The sequence below is a fragment of the Oculina patagonica genome, chromosome 1 (assembly GCF_052425735.1).
Source record: "Oculina patagonica isolate OP01 chromosome 1, crgOcupat, whole genome shotgun sequence".
In the NCBI taxonomy this organism is placed as follows: Eukaryota; Metazoa; Cnidaria; class Anthozoa; order Scleractinia; family Oculinidae; genus Oculina; species Oculina patagonica.
In genome coordinates, this window is record NC_135758.1 from 42,063,132 (window position 1) to 42,088,543 (window position 25,412).

The following is a 25,412-nucleotide window of genomic DNA, read 5'->3' on the forward strand; positions in this document are numbered from 1 at the left end:
CATATGTAAAATAAACAAAACAAAACTTACCGAGGGGACGCAAGAAGACATTTATGTTCAGATTGTGTTGTTGTCTTTTTGAGATTTTAAGAGTTAACTGAGAATTAAGACGCTCTGCGTCCTTGAAACAGCAAATCATCACCGAAATCGATTAAGATCCTATTTTTTGTTTACTGGTAGCTTACAATAAACACCATATTGAAAAAGATATATAGCTATTTCGAGAAATGTTGTCGGAAAAAAGCACAAAACTGCACAAGCCAATCCCTAAAGGTAGTATGGGTAGACGTATTGAGCTACTGCACGTGTTGAATACTAATGAGATATAACAACAAAATAAGCGCAATTTTCAGGTTTTCTTTCTTTTCAGACATGTAGAAACAAGGTACGTTTAGACCCTCTGAAGTTCAGAAGAATTTTTCCTCACTCAAAGACATGCGACAGTAAAAGTAAAGCTACAGATATAGGCCTCCTGAGAAGAAAAACAAATTCTCCACGTGCAAAAATACAAACTTGTAAATTTCCTCTAGGCCAATATGCAAAATTCCAGTGAATACCCAGACCACCTTTCGGTCTTGTCGCGTGCACTTTGATGTTTTTTTTTTCCGACAACCTTTCTCGAAATAGCTGTATACAAATCTTTCTTTGCCTAGACTTGTTTTTCCGAGACCCGCAATGTGGGTCAAGGGAAAACAAAACTGGTCGTTTTTTCAGGGTGACCACCACACCCCAACTTAATATTCTGGAATTGGAGTACTCGGAACAGACGGTGATCGCGTTTTTTGTGACCTATTCCGTTTTCGGAATTAACGGAATACTATTCCGTTCATTTTGCTCCCGATAGCAGAATAAACGGAATGAACAGAATACGATTTACTCGGAATAAGCAGAATATACGTTATTTTTGGGAAAGTTCATAATTAAATTTTCCTCCGCTTGGCACTAAGAGCTTTTTCCACATTAATGTTTAAAAGGGTCTTTGTCACAGATTTTAACAGAAACACGAAAAGCCAGAATTTACATTTGTTTCGTAGGAAACCTAAAAACATTGTCTTTTTCTATTAAAAATTCCTATGTTAGAGCACTAAAATTGTTAACAAGCGTCTTTGGCTACAGATAGCAAGGAATGAAATGGATTGCAACAGAAACTCATACGGGTTGAAACGTGTAACGCGCTTTCACGGCGTTTGAATAATCAGTCTTGCCAAGTACCATATTTGGAAACACGAAGACTTTAATTTGTACGCGAAAGCTTTACTTACTTAATGACACACGAAACAACATTTTCTGTTTTGCGGTGAGTTACTTAAATTCTGACCTAAACGCTGTAAATTTCCTACAAAACTAAAGAAATTTATGAAATGCATCCAAGCGATGTTTTCCATTGTACTTAACGACGAAAGAACAGGAGAAGTAAGCCAAATTCAGCTTTATTCAACCAAGCTTGTTCAAAAACAAAATAAGCGCGCGCTGTCCAAATATTGCAATTTTGATTGGCTAAGTTTTTTTGCTGATTTTCCAAATATGGTACTTAATAGAGTATTCCAATTCCGGAATATCCCCAAAAGAATGCGCCCCAGTCTAGGACGGGGGGGGGGGGGGGGGGGAGAAACTTCCTTTGTTACACGACTGAAAAAGGAGTCATAGCGTTGCCTGGCAACCGAGTGTGCGCAGTACTTATCGAATGGTTGCTAAGGGCGTAGTGAATAGCTTGACAAATTCATTGTTTAGTTCGCATGTTTTGGTCTTGACTGCGTACAAGACACAATAACCATTTGCATTTTGTTTGTTCTTTTGAAGTTTGCTGGACATCACAACAACAAACAGTGATAACGGTGTCCGGTGTGGAAAAAGTAGGGCTAACGAATTATACCAATTAAAAATAACGTCAATGATTCTGAAATGATTTACCATTTTTTGGTTGTTAAATGTCAACCGCGACCATTTTTTCGCCTGGTATTCCACGCCGCCACAACATTCTCAGTGACGTGAAACATCAGGTGAGAAATCAGCGGCGTGAAACATCAAACGTAAACACTGCCACTATTCGCATTTCACACACATGCAGTCATTGATATTTAAATCATCTGAGAAAACAAAACTTTGGGTGACGTCTCTTTTAGCAACGACTTGATTGATATAGACTCGCACCGTTTCTAGGCACTGCTATGTCATCAGAGAAAAGTGCCGACTTTCCCCAACCCCTCCCCCCCCCCCCCCACCCAACCTGGTCTGGCATAATGTTTCCAGTTTTGACAAGCATGATATCCTGGTCTCCATTCTCGATCCAAGAGCCCGCATCCCCCTAGACCAGCGGTTTCCCAACCGCTCTTCCAGGGGGACGCGGGCTCTGGGAACGAGAATGACTGGTCTCTGGATTAAGATCACGATCACGCATGCGCGTCATACCAAGCATTGACGTCATCTGTACGTCTGTCCTCTGATAGTTCACTGGTAATGAAAAACTAAGAACTTGCGTAATATCTTGCTTATTGTAAAAAGCTGAATAAAACACAATCTTAGCCTAGTTAAAGGCAAAACAGGAGCATCCTTTTACAGTATTGGTATAAAGGGTCGGCGAAACAAACGTACTCTCCAGCGAAAACTACAAGACACAAACTGTAGATATTTCTTGAAAACTACTTTATTGCCGTGCATTTTCTTTTACATTACTCTTGTAAGTATACCCCTGTTCGATTACTTAATTACAAACTGCATAGCGGCAATTGACTTTACTGTACTACAGGCTTGATCAGTTTCATACTTGCTTGGCCGTTATTACACCAGTGAGAAGACTGCAGAGCCTGACAAAAATAAAATAAATCAATGAGTAAAAAACTTTCAGATCATGTACTAACCGCAAAATGTAAAGCAAATGTTTGCTCTTGTCGTCAACTACAAATAAACAAATTGACGCCGGGGCACTCCTCTGCATCACGGTATGTGCCGCGGGAGGTGGAGTGGGGGTGGGGGTACTCCCATATATGGGCTATATCGGGATGTGCCCGGAGATAATTTGGGTTTCTCGTCCTTAATAGAGTATCATTTTCCTTTCGGCGGTGTGTTCCCGGTGTGATCCTTAGATAGGGTACCTTAATTTAATCAGCTAAAATTGCAGTACGTAAGCGCGCAGCTTAACGAAAACGATCCGTTAAAGTATTGGCAAAGCGATTTTATAACTTTGTTGGTTTTGCCGTGTGTGATTAGACGTCAATGGGTCGTTTATGCCATTCTTAGTTTCTCGTCCTTTGTATAGGGTGTCATTTTTTGGGTTATCCATTTTCGTTTTCTCCATTTTAAATGGTTCACGAAGGGGTTCAAAACCCTTCGCGGCACACACCTATAATCCTCATTTTTCGGGAGTGCCAGGGTCGTATCTAGGATTTTTTGTCTGCGGGACAAGTTTTTCCTGGCGGGGGCAACTGGTTTTTTTTTAGTTTAGTTTTTTTCCTTAGTTGTCATCCTTTTTGTGTTTTCCTGGCCGCTATGTATGGCCCCGTGTGCCCCCTCTCCGGGTACCACCTCGTACGGTGTTGTTTTGCAGCAATGTGAAGCTAATAAGAAGTCATTGATTTTCGCTTTTTGGTCTCAAATAAAGCATGCTTTGTAAAGGGATCTATAAGACTGATTTACTGATTGAATACCTTTCAAACACAAAAGAGAAGCGAGAAAATCAAACACTGATAAAACTTCCCTGACAAGATCAGGTTGCATTTCTCAAACCTTCTGAAGCCATTGCGGGCCCGAAAAGCTGTATGTGTAAAATGTTTACTAACAGAGATTCGGTTTTTGTTGAATGCGGGCAATAAAACCTTACATGTCTAAAATTTTAAGAGCCGGATCTTGGCCTGAAACTACATCGTCATTTGACAGAAACTACAGTTTTAAACAGTTCTCGTTCCCGGAAAGGCTTCGGGACGTTTTAGAAACGCACGTCGGTCTGAAAATTTACACATTTTGGGTGAAATTGAGTCATACTGATACCTTAACAAACATAAGGAGTGGGGTCCACTCTTTCCCATGTATCCCATGTATTCTTCTTGTAGAGCTGCACGTGAACATGGTTTGTCATACCAGGCGGCGAAGCCCCAGCAGCCCTGTCATACATGGTGCCCATGAATGAACCCGCAGACAGGTACTGTCCATCGCTAACGTCCTTTGAAAAATACCACATCATGACCTCGTAGTCTGGTCCAATAGACAAAATAAATATTACCATATAATTGGTAATTAGTAAATAATAAAGATGGTAAATTTTAAGCTCGGTAATAAATAATGAAGATGAAGTGTTCAACATGACACGAGCATGGGACAAAGAAAACATCTGAGTACCCGACGGGAATCGAACCCGGCATGGCTTCCCAGGAGCTGGGTCATTCACTAGGCTGATATGTGACACGCGTCCTGCATACTGCTAGGATCAGCAATGTCGAAATCATCAAGTTTGTAGTAAATTAATAAATAAATAATAAATAGTAAATTGATGGTAAATTTTAAGCTCGTTAATAAATAATGAAGATGAAGTGTTCAACATGACACGAGCATGGGACAAAGGAAAAATCTAAGCCCCGACAGGATGATTTCGACATTGCTGATCCTAGCAGTATGCAGGACGCGTGTCACTTATCAACCTAGTAAATGACCCAGCTCGCAACGAGTCTCTCGTAGCTCAGTTGGTTAGAGCGCCCAACCGGTATCTGGGAGGCCATGGATTCGATTCCCGTCGGGTAAGTGTCATCATCGACATTTTAAAAGATTTGGCCAAACCCCCCCCCCCCCCCCCCAAAAAAAAAAAATCACCATTTAGCATTACCAAACACTCCATAATGGCCTGCCACTGCTGATGGTGGAGCTTGGTGGAAAGAATGGTATGTGTGTTTGTGTTAAGATTGCTGGGTTGACAATGTGATATACCAAACTTGGGTTATATTATGTTATTCTATTACACCAGCTTTTATTTCCACTAGAAATACTACGCCCAGCTGCAACTTATGTTACTCTGATGATAAACTTTTTGTGTGCAGTTTTTTTCAATTTCTTTTAAACAAGGACTCAATTAACAGATTCACCGAAAGCGTTTTACCTTCCCACGCGCCAGTTCCTTCCAATAAGACACCGGAGTTGTAATCCTGATTACAGTCGTGGGGGTGTTTGTCACACGAGTACGGTACAGACCTGCGCTCGACTTCAGCAGGAAAAGGTGCGTAGACGTGAGAGCCTACCGCGCAAACAATATCAATGCCTCGGTGTTTGCGACCAGGCCTGCATTGAAATAAAAGGAAAACATGGCTATGGCTATATGAGTAAAAAATTAAGACGGTTTCCGCCCAACATTTGAGCAAAACAGGCAAAAATAAAGTTACCAAAGAGACCTCTTAGCATGGCAACAGTTTTTAAACTTAAAAGTACAAATAACAAAAACCTGCCAAAACTTTATCACTCGAGCTGACCCCGCGAGAGAAAAAAGGATTTGAAATTATCTATATTTCAGTTAAAACGGATGTTTCACGCCAGTTCAAAACAAAATGGCGCGCGTTTTGAACATTTTTCCGAGGTTTGACTATAATTTTCTCGAGAATGCTTTAGAATTTAATTACTGGGTCACTAAGATAAATAAATTTCCATAAGATCTTTCACAGGGTTTTGGTTTCCTTTAACCGTTGAGGTCTGCTTGGCTGAACACCAGACAGAGCAAATAGAAAGAAAACAGTTTGCCAAATGAAAACCTTAAAGCGTGTACATATACAGTCGTATCCATTGCTTCAAATAAGACAAGGATCTAGGGTTATAAACCTGACATAGTCAGCTACAGTGTAGCTGACCCTACAAATTAAAGGAAAACTATTAACGATTTGGTGAAACCCGTGGTAAAGATGTACTGAGCCGTCACAGTTTCTCATCAACACCATTCCTTAAAAACTAATCTGGAACCCTTGAACTTCTTTAGGACTCTTTGGTGTTAGTACATGTATCATGTATTATATTTGATCATTATGGTGTATTTTGGCAAAAATCGAACATCCAGAACATTGGCTTCCTAGATAGTTTTTATTTTCAAAACGACCACCCTAGGCCTAAAAAAGCTACATCGAGCCTCCTTAATTCAGGACAAGTACGCGTGTCCTGCAGGCTTTCGGAAATGGTCCAACTACTTTAACAGAGACATCAAAAAAGAATGTGAAAGTTGGCTACAACTTATTCCAGCTATTTGTCAAATAAAAAATTAAAAAAAAAAAACATGTGAAAGCTGCTGTACCTATCTGCCCCATAGTGTCCACAGCCATGATTATCACATCCTCTTATTTCGTTGGTAGGATTGCTGGAGCAGATCTGTACAAAGCATTTGCTTTCACCTGGAAGTCAGGGGATAGTACATTATAATCAGTTAAAAAGATATTGGAGAATTTATAGGCAATTTGTATTTTTGAAAGTTTTCTTTTTGTCAAGCACAGTACTTGGAGTGAAGGATAATCTTCGGATGTTTTGGTGGGGGTCGGAAACTCTATAATAATCCTAATTCAAACAAACTATAGGAGCTTTCATACGATTTATTTTAGACGCCTGCTCTAAGGTTTGTATCCTATTTCAGACCTAATCTTTAATTTTCAATCTTCTTTGTGGGAGGCGCGGTGGCCTAATGGTTAGCGCGCTCGCCTCCGAGTCGAACGGCCCGGGTTCGAGGCCTGGCCGGGGCGCTGCGTTGTGTTCTTGGGCAAGACACTTTACTCTCATAGTGCCTCTCTCCACCCAGGTGTATAAATGGGTACCGGCGAATTTACTGCTGGGGGGTAACCCTGCGATGGACTAGCATCCCATCCAGGGGGGAGTAGAAATACTCCTAGTCGCTTAATGCTACGGAAACCGGGATAAGCTCCGGCCTGTATGGGCCACTAGGCTCGAAGCAGACTTTACCTTACCTACCTTCTCAAAACAGTTCTATAACATAGCTAGCAGAGCCGCGCAATCAAATTCAGTATACGTAAGCGTGCTCAAAATCCCGATAGTACACGTTCATCACGTAATCGACTAATGAAAATCTCACGGGCATGCATTTGAAAAGTCTTCTCTGAAAATACAGTACTCTTTCTGAACTTTTTCTAGTTTGTCTCGTAAACCATCTTTAGAATAGAAAAGGTGTATTATTAATCGGGTCAAGAGAGGTGACAAAATTTGCTGAGGTTTGGTTTTAAGTACAGTCAACTAACCTTCCTGACACTGAATGAGTCCCACCACGACAACAATAACGAGCGAGAGTTTCATGGTTAACGCTGTAGAATTCCTCACCAACTGTGGCGATGAAATCTGTGGGAACAGCAGATTGAATGCTCCGTATTTATATCATTTCTCTGTGATATTTACACTAGTTTGCTCGGCGAAAAGCCTGTTATTTATAGCCTTTTTCTTTAGATATTTGGTTGTTGTTCTGGGACGGTGCTTAAACAGATGATAAGAGATTAAACGGCAGCACCATAAGCTGATTTCCAGCCTGATAACAACTTTGTTTGCCTCACAAGTCCAATGCGAATTTATACATGAATTTTTCATGGCCTCCTTACTGGCTCTGTGATTTCCAAAACAATTAAGTTACCACACGCAAACAACTTTAAAAGCAGATTTACCTGCAGTGCTACCCATTTCTTAAAATGTAAGGCGGAAGCGGAATCTCTTAAAAAATTTGACTGTTCTTAAGGTCATTCCCTGGAATAGAGCCTGCAATGAGATTTTGCCAAATTTTGCCTATTGGTTGTTTTTCGTATAAAAAGTTAAGTAAAAGTTTAAGTTTTTTTATTGGGAAGCAGGTTTGATATCAATATCATGGTAGTTGTGGCCTTAATGATAAGTATAGATTTTACGTCTAAATTTAAATGTAAGTGCTGGCTCGAGCCACGCACACCAAAACAATATACGAGTCTAGAACCATGTGCCCGATACCAACTGACAACAGCAACAACAACAAGAACAAAAAACGAGTGGTTGTCGTAGCCTTGAAAAAGCGAAGGGAAGTCATCCGCCATAACCAACTCATTTTACGTCACGTCTAGTGTACTTCGCCGAGGGTTGCCTAAAAAATCATTTTAAAAAAATGCCGAAATTCTTGTATCCTGGGCCCGTTTGTAGGAAACTGACAATCGCTTATGCATTGCGCAAGGAGTAAATCACGGTTTAAATTTCTCTCGTATAAGAGTGTTTCTTTGACCAGTTGTATTGTAGAGTTTAAAATTAATCAACTGAAGTCAAAACTAACCATTTATCGCGCTTTGAACAACCGAGCAGAGAGAAAGAAAATAGGAAGAAAATACGCATACTTTCCTGTCGAGATGGGCTTTAATTTACAACATCAAGATCAAGTTAAACAGAACGTTAATATAGACTTACAATATAGACCAAGGAGATTTGCGATAAGACCAAAGTTTAGCAATAATTTCTAGAACGAATTTGGTAATCCGATATCTCAATGATAAATTTTTAGGTTGGAAAATCTCGAAAACTCACCTCACTATCAAAGATCCTAGAATTTTTCATTTAAAGAAGTAAATATTCCATAGTGAACGCTGTACATATTTCAGGTTGAAATTCGTGAGAACAGCATACAGAAATCTCGGTATTCATAGCTTTTATTTATATAGCTTGTTCAAAAAAGTTATTTATCGCATTTTCCTATTTTAATAGCTTGTGTGTCTGCTTTGTGCTGAAAGACAATACAATTACTCTCTTGAATGATAAGGGATTAGCGCCGGGCGATCCTCACAAATACAGTATCAACTGATATCTAAAATGATATGGATTTCCAGTCTGATAAGAGGAAGGTGCTTTCAAGACCAATACACAGTCTAGTCCACACGGATGCGTTTAAATCTGTAAACGAATACAAATGTTTCCATCTACAATATTCTGGTTATCGTTTACACCTCTCAACAAGGGAACGAGGAATTCTAAAGTCCAAATATCTATGAAACGAGAGCGCCTGGCTACTAGAATAATCCTAAAAACTACATCGAGCATGCGTACAACTAAAGCTTTTTCAAATGCACTGCACAGGTTTATGCCACCAACACGAATATACACGATAGCTGCCGCTATGAATTTAAAAAATATAAGCCAGCGATGATCGATGCCATTTTCTTGTGGATGAAAGGACTAAACGTATAAAAATATGCTTTTTTAAACTTTAACATATTCTCTTAATTTAATCGATCGATATTTGTAGGTGCCGCAAAGGTCCCACAACAGTAGAGCTAAAGAAGAATTTCTGTGTTATAAACTTGTATTATTATATAAACTGCAGTGGTATGGCGAGTGGTAGCAAATCGATAAAAATGGTATCACACATATGTGGATAAAAATGATATCCACACGTGATATCATTTATGACCAATCAGCTCGCAGAGTTTGCCATGTTTCAATGCTCATGAGCCAAAGTTTATCTATATTAAGTCAAAACATCTTCGGATCTTCCTCGGCAATCTTCGGTAATCTTCGGAAATCTTTGGAAAAGTTCGGAAAATGTTCGGAAAAATTCGCACGACCTTCGGGAAACATTTTGACAATTTTTGGAAATCTTCGGAAAATGGTTGGAAATCGTCGGAAATTCGTCAAAAACATCGTAATTAGTAGGTTTATATAATAAACAGAATAATACATGGTTGCTTGGATATATGAAAATTATCTTCTCGTGTTCAAAACCGATATCTCAATCGTTCGTAGCGCTCACTCTTGAGCTATCGATTTGAACACTCGAAGATAAATTTCATATCTCCGCGCAACCATGTATTGTCCTCTCTTTAATCACCATTGGACACATGGAATAGCAGTCTAACTTATGAGAATGTAATAAACGTGGCAAAAAAATGAAGCTACGAGCCAGTGTTTTGTTGATTACATTAGTTATTCCCTAATGTACTATGTATGCTGTAATAAAGTGTACAGTCAACTTGACAACAATAACAAGCGAGAGTTTTTCCTCCCATGCCACAGGCAGCCCAAGCTCACGATAAGAGGAGTTTAAATAATCAACATAATACTCGTTTGAATACGCGAAACGTGACTCTCGCCTGGTGTTATATATCTTATTAACCACGCGCGAGAGCCGTACTGGGCGAATATTGGCCCGAGGTCTTGACAGTACGGATCGAGCGCAGCGAGGTCCGTACAAAAAAGACCGAGGGTCAATATTCGCCAAGTACGGTCCCGAGCAAGCTTGGTTAATAAGAGATTTATTACACGACTGGAAACTTTGTGTAGTGAGAATTGCTACCCGGTAGATGTCCTGGAAAACAATGTGCGGCAAAACTTTTCCGTGCGCTATTAAAAAGAAGTTATAGCTATTTCTGTGTTTAAGGTCATTTCATTGTTAAAGCGATAAAAACTCCGGAAAAATCTTGCAAAAAAAAAATCTTGCAAAAAATCTTGCGCTAAATCGCGCTGGAATTAGTGCGGGATCATCCGGGACAAAACCCGGTCCGATACTTGGAAAATATCGGCCCTCGCGGGACCGGAAATTAAGTAATCTGATTGGCTGATTCAGTTATTGGCCCTTGGACCGCCTTAGTCGTGTAATAAATGGAGGTATTGTGTCACAGTGGTTTGAATTAAAATATTTAAGAAGGTAAATATTTCATGTCTTTTTAGCACTTGAACGCTCTTCATACAAATATTCAATTTTCAATAAAAATTCATATTTTGGTCGTTGGGGATGCTGAATGACCTCTCTATTTTCAAAATGCCGACAAAGTTATTTTTCACGAGACTCGTCAAGGGACTGCGGAGCATATTTTCGATTGAGGGGGGAGGGGCTAAATTAAATGCCGTAGGCATTTGTTGCGTGCGTCGCAGGCGCAATTCGTCTACTGGGGGGGGGGGGGGGGGGTCCGGGGGTATGCTCGCCCGGAAAATCTTTATAATAAATGCTCCCAGAATGGCTAAAAATGCATCCTAATATACCAGACGTAGTGAATTGTTTTATTATTTATCGGGCTTATAAATACCACCAAATTTGAGCTGATCCCCATAAAATTCGTGGGTTTTTGATGTAGGTAAACAACGACTTTTATAACAGAATTTAAGAGAAAATCTCTCCACCATGCCTTACGAACAGCCGCCATATTGCATGTCCTAAATGAAGAAATCAATTTTCCGCATTCCACAACACTCACTGGCGAAAGATTCAGATGAGAGCAGTAAAACAGTATTTTTTTTTTCAAAATTATTGGGGGGGGGGGGGGGGGGTCCGCGGAACCTGTCGTCTAAGTTTTATTTTTTCAGGTAAAGCCTTGGTGACTTCCTACTCCTACTACTACTTGGTTTATAGCACATTAATTTTTCTTTAGCTCTACTGTTATGCGACGGTTGCGTCACATACAAATATCGATCAATTACAGTGAGGGTACAGCAGCTCTCGCAAGCTCGTGCATTTGTAAAAGCTTACGTCATACTTATGCTCGATGTTGCTTTTAATGTTATTCTGGTACCCAGGCGTCCTCGTCTCATACATATTTAGCCTTTGGGACTACTTAGGGCCGTACCTAGGATTTTTTTGTCTGCGAGGGGTTTTTCTAGCGGAGGCAACTGGGTTTTTTTAGTTTAGTTTTTTTCTTTAGTTTTCTTGGTTTTTTAGTTTTCCTGGCGGGGGCAACTGCCCCCCCCCCCCCCCCCCCCACCCCCGCTAGGTACGGTCCTGCTACTTTTATAGTTTCCTTGAGGACAGGCGTAAACGATCGCTTGAATATTGTGGACAATACATTAGTATGCGTATACGTGTGGACATAGTCGGTGTATTGGTCTTGAACGCATTTTCGTCTTATCAGACTGGAATCTCTATCAAATTAGGTATCTGAGTTAGATACTGTATTTGTGAGGATCGCCCGGCGCTGTAAATCCTTAATATTCGAGAGAGTAATTGTATTGTCTTTCAGCACATGGCAGACACACAAGCTACTATAATGGGAAAATGCTATAAATAACGAAACTTTTTGAACAAGCTATATTGCTGATAAAAGCGATAAATAACGAACTTTCATTACGTTCATCTCACGAATTTCAATGAGAAATTTGGGAAGAAATCAAGAAATGACATTTTTTAAGGATTATACAGCGTTCATCATGAATTTTTTCTTTCTCAAAAAAAAAAATAATTCAGTGATTTTTGAGATCAGGTAGGCTTTCTGTTTTTTTCCCAACGTAAAAATTTATCATTGAACTAGTGGACTGCCAAACTCAATCTAAAAGATATTGTTCAATTTTGGTGTTCTGATAAACTTGATCTTGGTGTTGTAAAGCCCAACTCGGGTTTTTCAAAGCACGATAAAGCTAGTCTAGGATTAGTTTTCACTTCAATTGATTCATATTAAGCCCTTCAACACAACTGGCTAACGAAAACACCCTTATACGAGAGAAATTTAAACCTGATTTAATTTTTTGCGCAGTGCATAAACGCTTGTTAGTTTCCTACAAGAGTGCCCAGGATATGTTCGAATATGTAAAGAATATCGGCATTTTTAAAGTGATTTGAATTAAATGTCATTTAGTGTGTATGTGTTCAATAAATCATTTTAAAAAAAGAAAGTGATTTTAAAGGCAACCCTTGGCTAACTAGTGGAAATGACATCAGATGAGTTTGTTAGAGTGTGCGACTTAATTCCTTTCGCTTTTTCAAAAGCTAAGAGATTTCCTCTTCGGACAAGGGCTATAAAGCTTCTTGTTTTTGTTTTGAAGTTGTTGCTGTTGTTGTTATCAGGCACATGGTTCTAGTTACGTATATTGTTTCGGCGTACGTCGCTTGTGCTGGCCGGTCAGAGCGGGGGAGATAAGTAAAGACAATACAGAAGACCTTTATTTATTCTAATAATCGGTAGTTAAAACAAAAGAAAGCTCAAATTGACAAACCACTTATAGTTAAATTTAGAAGTGAAATCTATACTTATCATTAAGGCCAAAACTACCATGATATTGATATTAAACCTGCTTCTCGCCAATGTCATGCCTAAATGCTTATAAAGTTATCGTTTAAGGTCATTCCTTAGTAATGCATATATTCTCACTTTGCATAATTTCATGCATAATTAGCGCACGCACATTAAAAAAGTGGCGGTTCTTTCTTTATGCGCCAGAGAGGTAAATCGTCATTTTCTCGCTAACAAGTATGGCGACCTATCATTTGTTTTTCTCTTGATTTGTATTCAGCAATTACGTTGTTTCTGTAAAATAAATATATATCAACAATTCCTAGTTCGGAATAAGAAACAATCGATTATTTCGTATAAACAAAGCGCGGCTACTGCTAAACGGTAGTAGAACCCCCTCCCAATAAGCAAAGCTTGACAAAAATCACAGTACAAGTATTTTAGGGAGATATTAACCTTAAAAAATAAGAAAGTAAAGATTCCGCTTCGGCCTGATAATTTGGGCTTGCACTGCAGGTAAACTTGAGTAATTTCTAAAGTAGTTTGTGTGTGGTAATTTTATTTTTTTTTCGAAATCACGGAGCCAGTAAAGAGGCATAAAATATTCATCTGAAAATTGGTATTAAACTAGCATGATTGTCAGGCAAACAAAGTAGTTATCAGGCTGGAAATCAGCTTATGGCGCCATCGTTCAATCTCTTATCGACCGCATAAGCACGTTCCAGGCAAACAAGCTGTTATCTCAAGAAAAAGGCTATAAATAATAGGCTCTTCTCCGAACAAGCTCGTCTAAATATCACAGAGAAATGATATAAATACGGAGCATTCAATCTGCTGTTCCCGCAGATTTCATCGCCACAGTTGGTGAGGAATTCTACAGCGTTAACCATGAAACTCTCGCTTGTTATTGTTGTCGTGGTTGGACTCATTCAATGTCAGGAAGGTTAGTTGACTGTACTGAAAACCAAACCTCAGCAAATTTTGTTACCCGATAAATAATACGCCTTTTCTAGTCTTACGATGGTTTACGATACAAACTAGGAAAAGTTCATACAGAGGACGATAGAGCTTTTCAAATTCGTGTTGTGCGCTGTCTCGTGACAGTTGAATCAGAAATAAAATAGGCCATAGTTCTCAAATAGTGTAGTTTTTATTTTGTTAATTTTTTTTTTTTTTTCTCTGGCGGAAAACTCTTTTTTCACTAAAAAAAAAAAAAAAAAATTTTTTTTTAAAAAAAAAAAAAGAAAATTTTTTTATTTTTTAAGCCCCGAGAAAAAAAAAAAAAGAAAAAAAAAATTTAAAAAAAAAAAAAAGAAACCTACTACAGTACTTGAAATATTCTCTTACTTTGTTAATAATTCTAACTTTCCGGTCTTCCTTCCTTTTCGGTTTCCTCTTGCTCTTTTTCCATGTGGGGCCCGCATGGCGACTCCGGGGATGTGACTGATGGCTCCATTCTGAGGACTTTGCCGATCCAGCACGACCTTCTCTTCTGTACCACGAAGCTGATGTTGTCCGTTCAGGTTATTCGGTGTGGCTCTGCGTTCGAAATCTTGTGTAGCTAAAAGATGTTTAGGATAGATAGATAGGATGCAGGGTAAACAGCGATTCTGTGGTCTTCCATGACTTGCACCTATATACAGCAAAGTGACGAGAACGTTACTCTTGAAGAAGTGGAGTTTAGTTTTTAAGATGATCGCCTTCTTACACCAAATGTTCTTGAGAGCGGCAAACGCTTGTCCTACCTTAGAGAGCCTTACTTAAATCTTTGACTCTGAGTCTCTATCGGTAGCCATCTTGGAGCCAAGGTACGGTCGAAACTCCTCGAGATTGTGTGTTTAGTTTCTGGTCGACGAAGGATACTGTGGAAATGCTCTTGCCATCTCTTCAGATTATGCTCTGCTCAAGATCAAACTCTGCCGTTCTTATTCTTTACAGACATGTTTCTACTGCTGCATCCACCCCTGAGTGCCTTCCAGATGGTATACAGTGTCTTCAGGCCTTGCCCTGTTACAGCCCCTTCTGCTTCCTCAGCCAGGTTCTCGACGTAGTCTTTTTTGTCCCTGCTGGCCACCCTCTTCATCTCCTTATCCAGGTTTTGGAATTTCTTTCTGTAACGATCTTTTACTCTCTTCGATCTTGTTGAATTTATCTTCTCCTTCATCTGTTTTCTTTGCGTGGTCTTGTTCCTTGTTCTTTGTTGTATCCATTATTCTTTCTCTCTTCTTCCGTCTCCCACGAATGTTCTCTTCAGCTTCTCTCACTGTCCAGTGAAGACTACTGAGGTCATGATCTAAAGACTCCTCCTAAAGGGCTTAAAAGCAGTTCCTGAGTTCAACTAGAATGCTGCCTTTGTCTTCGGAACTTTAACCACCCCCTCTCAAATTTTTTGTGCATGCAAATAGGTGTAACTGTTTGTTGCTGTTGTAGCATTAACTCCCTTTTTTATACTGATTGTATATCCCAGGTGAAAGCAAATGCTTTGCACAGCTCTGCTATGGCAATCCTGGTAACCAAATAAGAGGATGTGATCCACATGGTTTGGGCTGTGGATACTATGGAGCTCGAAGGTATGATGACTTTCGTCTGATTTTATGTGGATACACGTACCGTGTTTTGTTTTAGCTACTCTCAGTGTCAATTTGGAAGAAACTAGACTACAGTATATGCTATAATTAGAGGTCGCATTAAGGTGTTATAACTCTTCCATGCACACTAAAGTGGAATGTCAAATTAGACAGCGATCTTGTCCTCCATACCTCGCTTTCGTTTGGCCAGAACTAAGAAAGCGGATTCTAGCAAAGTCTGATTGCAAAACAGAGATTTTGTGAGGGTGCGCTCAAAGTTGATTTTTAGTCAATCGAATTTGAGCGAAATAATCAAAGACTACTACGCACAACGACAGGACATCTGTGTTTTATTGTTATTTTATGCGGCAACACTGCGATGTTTTTGTTGAACAGCAACTTTTTTGGTCCGTTATGAATGTTTGAGCGTTTCCGATGACAAGTTACCATGTGATATTCTTAAAACACATGCACCTAATCTAGAGTCTTTGATACAGTCGAACCTGTCGTAAACAGTCACACTGGCAGGATTAACTTTCCACTGTGGAGAGGTAGTTGGTAGAGGGCGGACTGGTTATAATGAAAATGTTACTGACTTTTGATTGGTGGCCCTGAAAGACATGTTCTCCTAGTTTATCTCCCTACAAAGGCAGTGTATAGTATAGGCACGTATTGTTTCGCGTACAACCGACATTCATTAAAACGTATCGCAAACATGTTTTACTGTATGTCTCTTAAACTGTTGAATGATCTTCCGGCTTATTTTTAAATGTAAGTTTTATTCCTGAGGGGCTTCTTTTTCTCGATGCAGAACCGGGGGACGCAAACACCCAGGCATTGATATCGTGTGCACTGCAGGCTTATGGGTCTGGTCACCTATCCCTGCTGAAGTTACCGGTGAGGTCATAGTGTATCCGTATGGCGACAAAAATTACGACAAGCCTTTCAACACCGGTATCGCGCTGGAAGGAACTGGAGCATGGGATGGTAAAAACTATCATTAGTGAATCATTTATTCAAATACAGTAATTTCTTATTGACTTGAAACGATTTAGTTTAAAAATAACTGTAGATTATTATTTTTCTCAAATGAATTCAATTTCTTTTTTTATTATGTATATTAACATTTTTTGTTAAACTAAAATACCTTAAAGGGACTATGTCACGGCTAAGTTAATCTTATGTTATTAAATTTTGTCAAATATTCGCTATGAAACTAAATGTTTGCAAAGAAATTAATTTTTTGATACTAAATGACAAAACCATAGCTTCCTTGCAGCTAAATGTGTCTCCCGGGCGTCATAAATTAAAGTTACAAGCAGACAAGATTAACTTTGAAAACTGTTCCGCCGGAACATATTTCAAAAGCCCACATCGCAATCCCTTACAATCTTCGACACTTTTGGCCATCCGTACCTTCTTTTGCATTTGGTGTGTTATTTAAATATTCCTTCGCTGTTTTAAGAGGTTATTTTATACTTTTAAACAAATTTGATGGTCATTTCCTATGCCTAAGTTTGGCTAAAATCCGTGACACGGTCCCTTTAAATCCTTAATCATACGAAATTTGGCTCCCTTCAGGTTGCTTTAGCCGCATGAATCGGATTTACATGAATAAGCATGTTAAGAAGTAAATTGACCTGTTCTCTAAACTTTATTTAATATTCGTGTCAAACTTAAAAAAATAACTACAACACTAGAAAGAGAGACAAAAAAAGAATCTACGCAGTCTCAGCTAAACATTTTGCATAACAATGGGCTCAGACACTAGCTGTGCATACAATTTTATAATTTAGGCAGTGTCTCATGCGAATGTTAAAAACTAAAAACGGTTCGAAGAGAACATTGATTTTTTTAGTATCTGTTCATAGCGGTCTAATTGTTATTTCAGACAAACGAAACGGCTATCTGAGATAATCCACTATGACCTGACTTTAAAAAAAGATTTTGCTGAACAATTTTTTCACCAGATATGGCGCATTATTTGCTACCCATATAACATCTCATTCACTAATATCACTTCAAAAAAAATTAAATACACAGGGAACAGGAATAAATGTTGTACAACAATAATTACAAAATAATTTTGTATTTGTGTTGTTTTAGGCTACGAAGTCTTGCTGTTTTACGTGTCAAAGGAAGTTGACAGTGGAGAGGAAGTAGATGCAGGGGACTTCGTCGGTTACAGTATTGACAGGACTGTTGGTAGCCCCGGTATGACGCAACACGTCCATCTGCAGATGTACAAGAACGGCAGGAGAGTGGATCCCACTCCTTATGTTTGTTAAGGTAAGGCGTTTTTACTGTGATAAAAAAGAGGACCGAGAAAATGATCGATCGCTGATACGTTGAATTATCTAGAGAACGAACGAACAAACAAACAAACGAACGATTACGAACGAACGATAACGGACGGACGGACGGACGGACGGACGGACGGGACGGACGGACGAACGAAAGGACGGACGGACGGACGGACGGGAGGCGGAATTCGGAATTGTTATCACCAATCATTTTAATGTCTTTATTAACTTTTGCGTTTAAAAAAAATATACCGATAAGTGTCGATCTTGCCAGTCCTTTAGTATATTTTATTTCTTGCCAGAAAGGGAAAAATCTATAGGCTATTTTAGACTAAAATAACTCGTAAACCATAGTAGCGAGTATGAAAACAACGTATCAAATCAATTCAAATCAAATTAGGATAACAAAAACAGAGCAATACATGTGCTTTACATTTCTCAGTAATCACGACTCTTGAATTTCAGATTATTGATTTTCATTTTCTTCAGGATCTGCTGTCTGCGATCCGGTGGAGATCACAACTGAGCAAGAGTGAACAATAAAGCCTTCATTGACTTTCTTTAAACAAATAAGTAATGTAATTAAGCGAATTGCCGCTATGCTGTTTATTTGTTTTATTATTATAATCAAATAGTGGTAGACTGACAAAGAAATCAGTGTAAAACTGTACGGCAATAAAAGTAACACGAACATTACTGAGCTGGAAATATTGCTTTTCCGCAGCCTGTACTCGCACATTTCCTTGTTCGTATCGCCCGACATGCTGCACACGTCCCATTAAAAAAAAACTGTACCACATTGGGTACAAGGAAAATTTGCCCAAATCCCAGTTCTCATTTTACCCCTTCAGGCCCCTCATTATTCGCTGATAGAAAAAGATGGTAAATTTATAAGCTCGGCAGTAGAATGGGAAGGATACAATGTTCATTATGTCACGAGCGTGGGACAAAGAAACAACTCTGAGTGCCCGACGGGAATCGCCCCATGAGCTACAAAGAGACTTGACGTTTGGGCTAAATTTTGTAGATGTAACTTTACGAAAATATATTTTATTGTGTATGTACAAAGTTGTCACAAACAATATTTGCTACTGGCTACGAGTGTCTCTGCACATGTCGCTTGAATTTGTTTTCACTGTCAAATATATTGCTTTCCATAAATACACTGTTACCTTGCTAGTTATAAAATCTGACAATCAACATTGACTAAAATACAAAATTTTTAAATATACAAGGCCATTGCCTATGTCTGGCTTAATTTTCAAAAACGTGATTCAGGTAACATCCATCAAGATTTAAAAATTAAGATTATCTTTTTCGACGGGTTTTGTTGGCACTCAAGACCGACTCTGACCCAGTGACGCTAACCGGAAGTGAGAAGAGATGTTCTCCAAAGTACTTGGTCGCCAGGTCTCGTTTTGGGAGAACTTGCTGAACACCGCTTGATTTGGACCCAGGTCTTCTTGAAGAATGGGATGAACGAACATGTTGCACTCTGGGATCGCTGAAGGAGAATGAAAGAGATTGTAAACATGGAGGGATGATAATGGAGAATGCGTTCTATGGCTAGCTTTAACTTAACTTAAGTTGAACTCGGTTCAACTTTTTCAACCCCCCAAATGTCAATGCGCGTCGACGCATCGACGCGCGTAAATTTCATTTTACGTACGTTTATAATTTTTACGCGCGTTAACGTGCGTAAACAAAAACGCGACAGTGGAAATCCACCTTTAAGGTGGATTTCCACTGACGCGTAAATATCTACGTACGTAAAACGTGCGTAAAAAAAGATACGTAGGCAAATTTCCACTGTCGCGTAAAAAGTAATAAAAAGCGTTTCCTTTTTACGCGCGTTGAACGTGCGTAAATGCCCGCCATACTGAATTATCAAGTTGTTGAATAGAGTGCGTGATTGTCGGCCATTTTGGAGAAGTGAAACAATAAGTTGTTTTTCCTTTGGGAAAAAATCATTAACATTTTTATGCAAATATCTTGTTGTTTGACTCTTCCAACATGGCTGCCATGAAAACACTTTGTACCAAACGCTAGAAAAAGAAATGCGTGAATATGACCAAGAGGCATTTTATAAATACTTCCGAAAGACACCATCAAGTAAAAGAGGATTTGAGGCGACCTTCCCGGATTCCCGGTTCAAAGTCTACGTGACCTGACGCCAGGCGCTTTCTTTCACTACTGCGTTCGTGTAATTTGGTTTTGTAGCCAGTTCTATAGATTATTTCTTGAAATTTTAAGACTTTCTCGATAAGAAGTGTTTTTACATCTAAATGTTTTCCCAAGTAAATCGATGGGCGATTTAAAACAAAATGGTTTTCCACATGGTAAGTGGTGACATGTGACGAAATCCAAAAGTATGATTGGGTAAATCGTTGCGTAACCGCAGACAACCGCGAAAAAAGTTGAACTCGGTTCAACTTTTTTCAAAACCCCCAAAATCGCTACGCGCGTAAACGTGCGCGTCACGTGCGTAAATACCTGAAAAAAAACGTGGCATTGGAAATTGGACAACGTAAATTCGACGCACGTAATCACGCGCGTAAAATTTCATTTTACGTACGTTTATAATTTTTACGCGCGTTAACGTGCGTAAACAAAAACGCGACAGTGGAAATCCACCTTTAGTCTGTCAGTGTGTGAACTGCAAAACATCAAATGCTAAGAAAAACGTGCTGGTTAAGACGACAGCGAGTCTCTAAAATTCGGGACAAATAATACTGCAAAATTCTGATAAGAAGGTTTCGGTGGGCCTATTTTCGGGGGGTGGCAGCGGAAGACGCATTTATTATAGGAAAGAATTTTATTTTTGGAAATGTTTGAATATTATTGAATGTGATGTTGCGACTAGAAAACGTTTGGTGCATATGTTGTAGTATAAAATAACTTTAAATAATTTTGAAGTGGTTTGATTTGTAATTTTCTTTGTCTTAGGATTATGATGATAATCTGGAACAAAGGAAAGCACAAATCGAACTACAGTCAACCCTCTTTAATACCGACAACAAAGGAACTGGGAAGAGTATCCGTATTATGAGGTGTCTGTCCCGGAGGGGGGGGGGGTACTCCGGCTTGTTAATGACGGGGATGATCGAAGGATTTTTTTTGGTTTGAAATTTTCGATTCCGGGATTTTTTTGGGTTGGAAAATTTGGCAAGTATTTTCTTGGGTGACTTGATTTAGATAGGGGATTTTTGGGGGTATTAAAAACGAACTAAAGTGCCTTGGCGCGGCCTTGGCGTATTTATGGTATGATGAATAAACAAAACGAGCGTTCTTTGTGTTATGTTATTGCCCCTGGCAATTTAGGGGTAATTTGATAAGGGATTTTTTGGGGGTTATTTTTGGTCCAGGGATTTTTTTGGGTAATGTCGGAAGACTTAAGGATTTTTTTGGGTCCTGAGTTTTGCCTCCATTCGATCATCCCCGTCATTTACAAACCGGAGTACCCCCCCCCCCCTGGGGTGTCTGTATTACAGAGGTAGAGTTAATCTGAATTTTGGTTTCTTTCTGTCCGTAAAAAAATTATTATAGAGGTCACCATAAGGAGAGGTTCGACTGCAGTTTGAAAAATCATTTAATATGATTTTAAACTACAAATCAGATACAAGAATACCTGATGGTGAGACTCTATGACAAAACAACATGAAACGTCAAACATATATTAAACAAGTGCTACAGTCGTTAGTGTGCATCACAAATCTTGTAACAACATAAAACACAAAAGAAAATCTTCAATGTGGGGCTAATAATTGGAGGGGACGAGCTTATTATTGATTAGCACTGAAAGGATTTTTGCATCTAAGATTTTCTTGTTGGGGGGGAGGGGGTGAAATTTTGTGTGTGGGGGGGGGTCTTATTTTGAGGGGGGTATCATCAGCATTTTAAAGTATTTCTCAATTTTTGGTTCTGTAGTTCAAATATTATCAACAAATTTATTTTATTTTTTCACACTGACCAAATGCAAGGGAAAAGAGGAACTAGTCTCAGATTTCTGTACCTTTCTTCAGAGCTCTCAGGTGTAATAAATATCTCTGACTCCTGTTGAATTATATTTCTTTCCACTGGTGTAGGCTGGTGGGCCAGGTCGTATTCAATCTTCCGCTGCTTGGAGACACAGAATTTACAAGGAACCTCGCCATTCACTGAAATTAGATCAGAAAACGAAAACATTAGCTCAAAACTGCACTCACTTTATTACTGAAGTTTGACAGCTTTTGTTCCCAATGTTTATAATAACCAGAATTCCCCTACTGCTAAGTTCTATATTACACTTTTTATCAAGCTTAACAGAGTTTGGCACCATATCAACACTTAAACCACTTGACGTTATCAATGTTCACTGGTGACTGAAGAAGTTGTAATGTGTTTTGAAGTAATCCGAAACAGTGTTTCATCGATATTGAAAGACAGAGGAAGAGAGTTGAAAATACGACACGCAGCAGAGTATTTTGGACGACATTCGAGGTGTTTTAATGGATAGTTGATGAAACACTGTCTCAAGTGTTTTATATATCTTTTCAATCAAAACAAAAACTACGGAGTAAGCAGAGAAATAAAATCATAAAAAATCTATGCTGAATAAGACCAGCTATCCAAGCCTCTTTCAGGGTTATGATTTTTTTTGTTTTAACTTGATAAATTATTAAATGAGTCTGAGAAATATTTTGAAAGCCCAACGCTTATTTCCAGTCCTTTACGGGGTATCTGCCTCAAATATTGGAGACACACTGTGACAGCCACAGTCTTTTTTGCCAGCACTTTTAGGTATTTTCTTTCATTGGGTTGTTCCAGGAAAAATCCACCCCCCCCCCCCCCGACTGATGGGATTCTGGAAATTCTCACGGGAGGGGGGTAAAAGGCTCTGGAAATCCAGGTGGGAGGGGAGGTTGAACTTCAAAAGGTCTTCTGCAGGGTTCATTTCAACCGATAATTCAAGCGCTTCGAACGTTTAGTTCGGTGACACTTCAGCGCCCTCATGATCAGTATCATCCTGAAAAAGTAGATTATATTTTTGTTCATATATTTCTCACCTGACATAAATGATAATCTAAGTTCCTTCACAGGTCCTTTTACAGCAGAAAACGTTAAAACAAGATATAAAATTAAAGAGAACCCATCAAAAGATTTTGATTTAGAAGTTCTCGATCTTCAGTGGACGGGACTGACCTTATGTCTCGAAAAGCAGGCGAAGAGGAATGACTATTTGACTCTTTTATCATATTTTTTACTAATCGTATTACTTTAGGACTATATCTAGCGCAGAGTAGAATAAAGGGCAACTGATTTTAATGAGCTAAGAATGTAAACACTCGTTCACTTTTTCGTATTCTTGCTCCATCCAGACAGAAGGGGGGGGGTCTTGTGCTTCAGGAAATCCAGGTGAGAGGGGGGTTAAAAAACGACCCCATCCGTTTGGGGTGTGTGGATTTTTTCTGGAATAACCCATTTTGCAACTTTGGAAAAAGAGAGAATTTGTTCTTTACCAGCATGCAAAGAAATTCTGGTCAAATAGACCAGGGCTGGGTTGTTAAAAAGCCATAACCTGGGATTTAAAAATGGTCAAGGGTTCAACGTTTCTTGGATAAAGGTGTGTTGTCATTGGTAATGCTTTGTGGAGTTAGTAGTATAGGAGTTGGGGGTACGAGATCATAAAAATTTTTATAATCTCTTACATCCCCAACTCCTATACTACTGCACAGCACTGGAATCAAAAATGAAATCAAAAATAGAATCAAAAATGAAACCAAACCTCGAAGCCAAACTGAAAACCAAAATGGAATCAAGTTTGAAAACCAAGCCTGTAAAACCAAGCCTGAAAAACCAACCCTAACTCAACCTTAGGTTCAAAATAAAAAAAAACTTCTTATACTCTTTTTCAAACTTTTTTTATACTGCGTTCGAATGGGATTGTCTTATATGGGTCCACTTGCTACCCAGACTGTACTCTTTTTTACATTGCTCACAAAACCATCGTGTATTTCGCATATAACGGGCTTTTGTGCGCCTTATAGCTTCCATTTTGTCTTCTTTGGTAAACCATCTCTGGTATCGGCCATTAACAATATTATCATTCCAAAACATCAATTGTTATATATTAATAACACAATATATTAATTTCTTATATCATTAATAGTGCGTTTATATATGTTGTAGATCCTTCATTGGTATCCAACTATTAAAATCATCATTATATCCTTTCCATTTGACAAGAGCCTGTTTCTTTTTGTAGTCTCTACGGATCACTTTATCAATTCTGAATACATCCTGCTTTGCTTTCAACAGTTCAGGTTCATAAAAGCTACCTTTTATTTCTTCATCATTCAAATCTTTTATTTTGTATGTAATGGGATTAGTATGTTGGATCTTAGTAATTACGAACATTTCTTCACTCCAATTCGGTGTATAACCCTTATCGAAAACAATTCGTTTATACTTAGATATTCGGACCTTGTCACCAACCTTAAATTTTGGTTTAGCTGATAATGGCTCCATATCACCGTATAGGTTAAAGTAAACAGTTCCTTCATTCTTTTTCTTTGAAGCTTCTGTGGGTGTCATTTTGATAGAGCTATGTTTTGTATTATTATATTCTTTTACTATTTTTGGAAGTATTTCAAGATACTGTGTATTACCTTGAATAGTAAACTGTTTGTACATTTTATTTTTCAAAGTTCTATTAAATCTCTCAATAACAACAGCTTTACCTTCATTAAAAGTGGAATATATGTTAATATCATTTTGCTTTAGCCATTCCTTGAATGTTTTGTTATAAAATTCAGATCCCTTATCGACCCAGAGATATTCAGGTTTACGCTTGTCATTAATGACAATATTGTTGAAAGCGTTAGTTATTGATGCACCTTTCTTATCTTTCAATTGTATAGCCCAAGCGAATTTACTGAATACGTCAATTATAGTCAATAGATATTTATAACCTTTATTCCATTTTGAAAGTTTATCCATAAAAACTAAATCAGCAGACCATATGTCGTCAATTCCATTTGATATTACTCTTCTAGTTTTAAATTTTCGTCTGATTGGTTTATGTAACTCATCGGCTAATTGTTGAGACCAATCATTTTTACTCAACGCCGTTTTCCGTTTTTTGTCTTCTTTTGTTTTACACCCATACCTACTTTAGCCTTGGTAGCAATAGTGTTCCTTGCAATAGCATGACCCCATTGTCTGTCTTTCCATGGGATAGCATCAAGGGCTTTTACCATCTTTTTATCAGCTTCGTTTTTGCATTTAACCTGATCTTTTGAGGGTTTATTTGCACAGACGCTGTAATCTACATCATGTTGCATCGATACAGCATCTGTTTTACCAGTTGGTGACTGATATATTTTTAGTATTTTACCTGTATTTGGATCCCATTTTACCTGTTTTTCAAGAGGATTACCCGGGCCGGTATATTTATGGCCGGGCATAACAAACCCTTCTTTTGGAGCTACTTTCAGAATAGCTTTGTGGATATCAAAACCTCTCCCGCTTTTCTTTTTAATGAATTTGCTTTTATTTTTTCTGCATATTGAGCAAATACTTTTTTCCATCAGCTTGTTATTTTTACTTTTGACTGTCTTTGGATTGATTGAATTAGTTTTCATTTTACACGAAACACAGTATGA

At 38.6% G+C, this 25,412-nt stretch overlaps 3 protein-coding genes across 4 annotated transcripts in view; 1 reads left to right on the top strand and 2 right to left on the bottom strand.

Moving 5' to 3' along the window:
* Positions 1-2,624: 2,624 nt before the first annotated feature.
* LOC144632608 (leukocyte cell-derived chemotaxin-2-like) lies at positions 2,625-7,359 on the bottom strand. The gene is made up of 5 exons (XM_078491291.1): positions 7,206-7,359; positions 6,257-6,353; positions 5,084-5,262; positions 3,985-4,188; positions 2,625-2,804 (listed from the first exon to the last, which is right to left on the bottom strand). Exons 1-4 carry the CDS (start codon positions 7,258-7,260, stop codon positions 3,986-3,988), a joined length of 534 nt encoding a protein of 177 aa, XP_078347417.1. The 5' UTR covers positions 7,261-7,359; the 3' UTR covers positions 2,625-2,804; position 3,985.
* Positions 7,360-13,699: 6,340 nt separating this feature from the next.
* On the top strand, positions 13,700-18,465 carry LOC144632617 (leukocyte cell-derived chemotaxin-2-like). The gene is made up of 5 exons (XM_078491303.1): positions 13,700-13,842; positions 15,367-15,469; positions 16,278-16,453; positions 17,573-17,755; positions 18,259-18,465. The coding sequence occupies exons 1-4, from the start codon at positions 13,788-13,790 to the stop codon at positions 17,752-17,754; spliced, it is 516 nt and encodes a 171-aa protein (XP_078347429.1). The 5' UTR covers positions 13,700-13,787; the 3' UTR covers position 17,755; positions 18,259-18,465.
* A 338-nt stretch (positions 18,466-18,803) lies between these two features.
* Positions 18,804-25,412, bottom strand: part of LOC144632055 (uncharacterized) — a 28,761-nt gene continuing 22,152 nt past the window's right edge. Inside the window, exons 6-8 of one of the 2 annotated variants that reach the window (XM_078490665.1) lie at positions 22,815-22,850; positions 21,782-21,926; positions 18,804-19,273 (exon numbers count right to left, since the gene is read on the bottom strand). In XM_078490665.1, coding sequence (XP_078346791.1) covers positions 19,078-19,273; positions 21,782-21,926; positions 22,815-22,850 — 377 coding nt within the window. In that variant the 3' untranslated portion in view covers positions 18,804-19,077. The remainder of the gene's footprint in view (positions 19,274-21,781; positions 21,927-22,814; positions 22,851-25,412) is intronic. The other variant, XM_078490671.1, reaches the window with a different exon arrangement.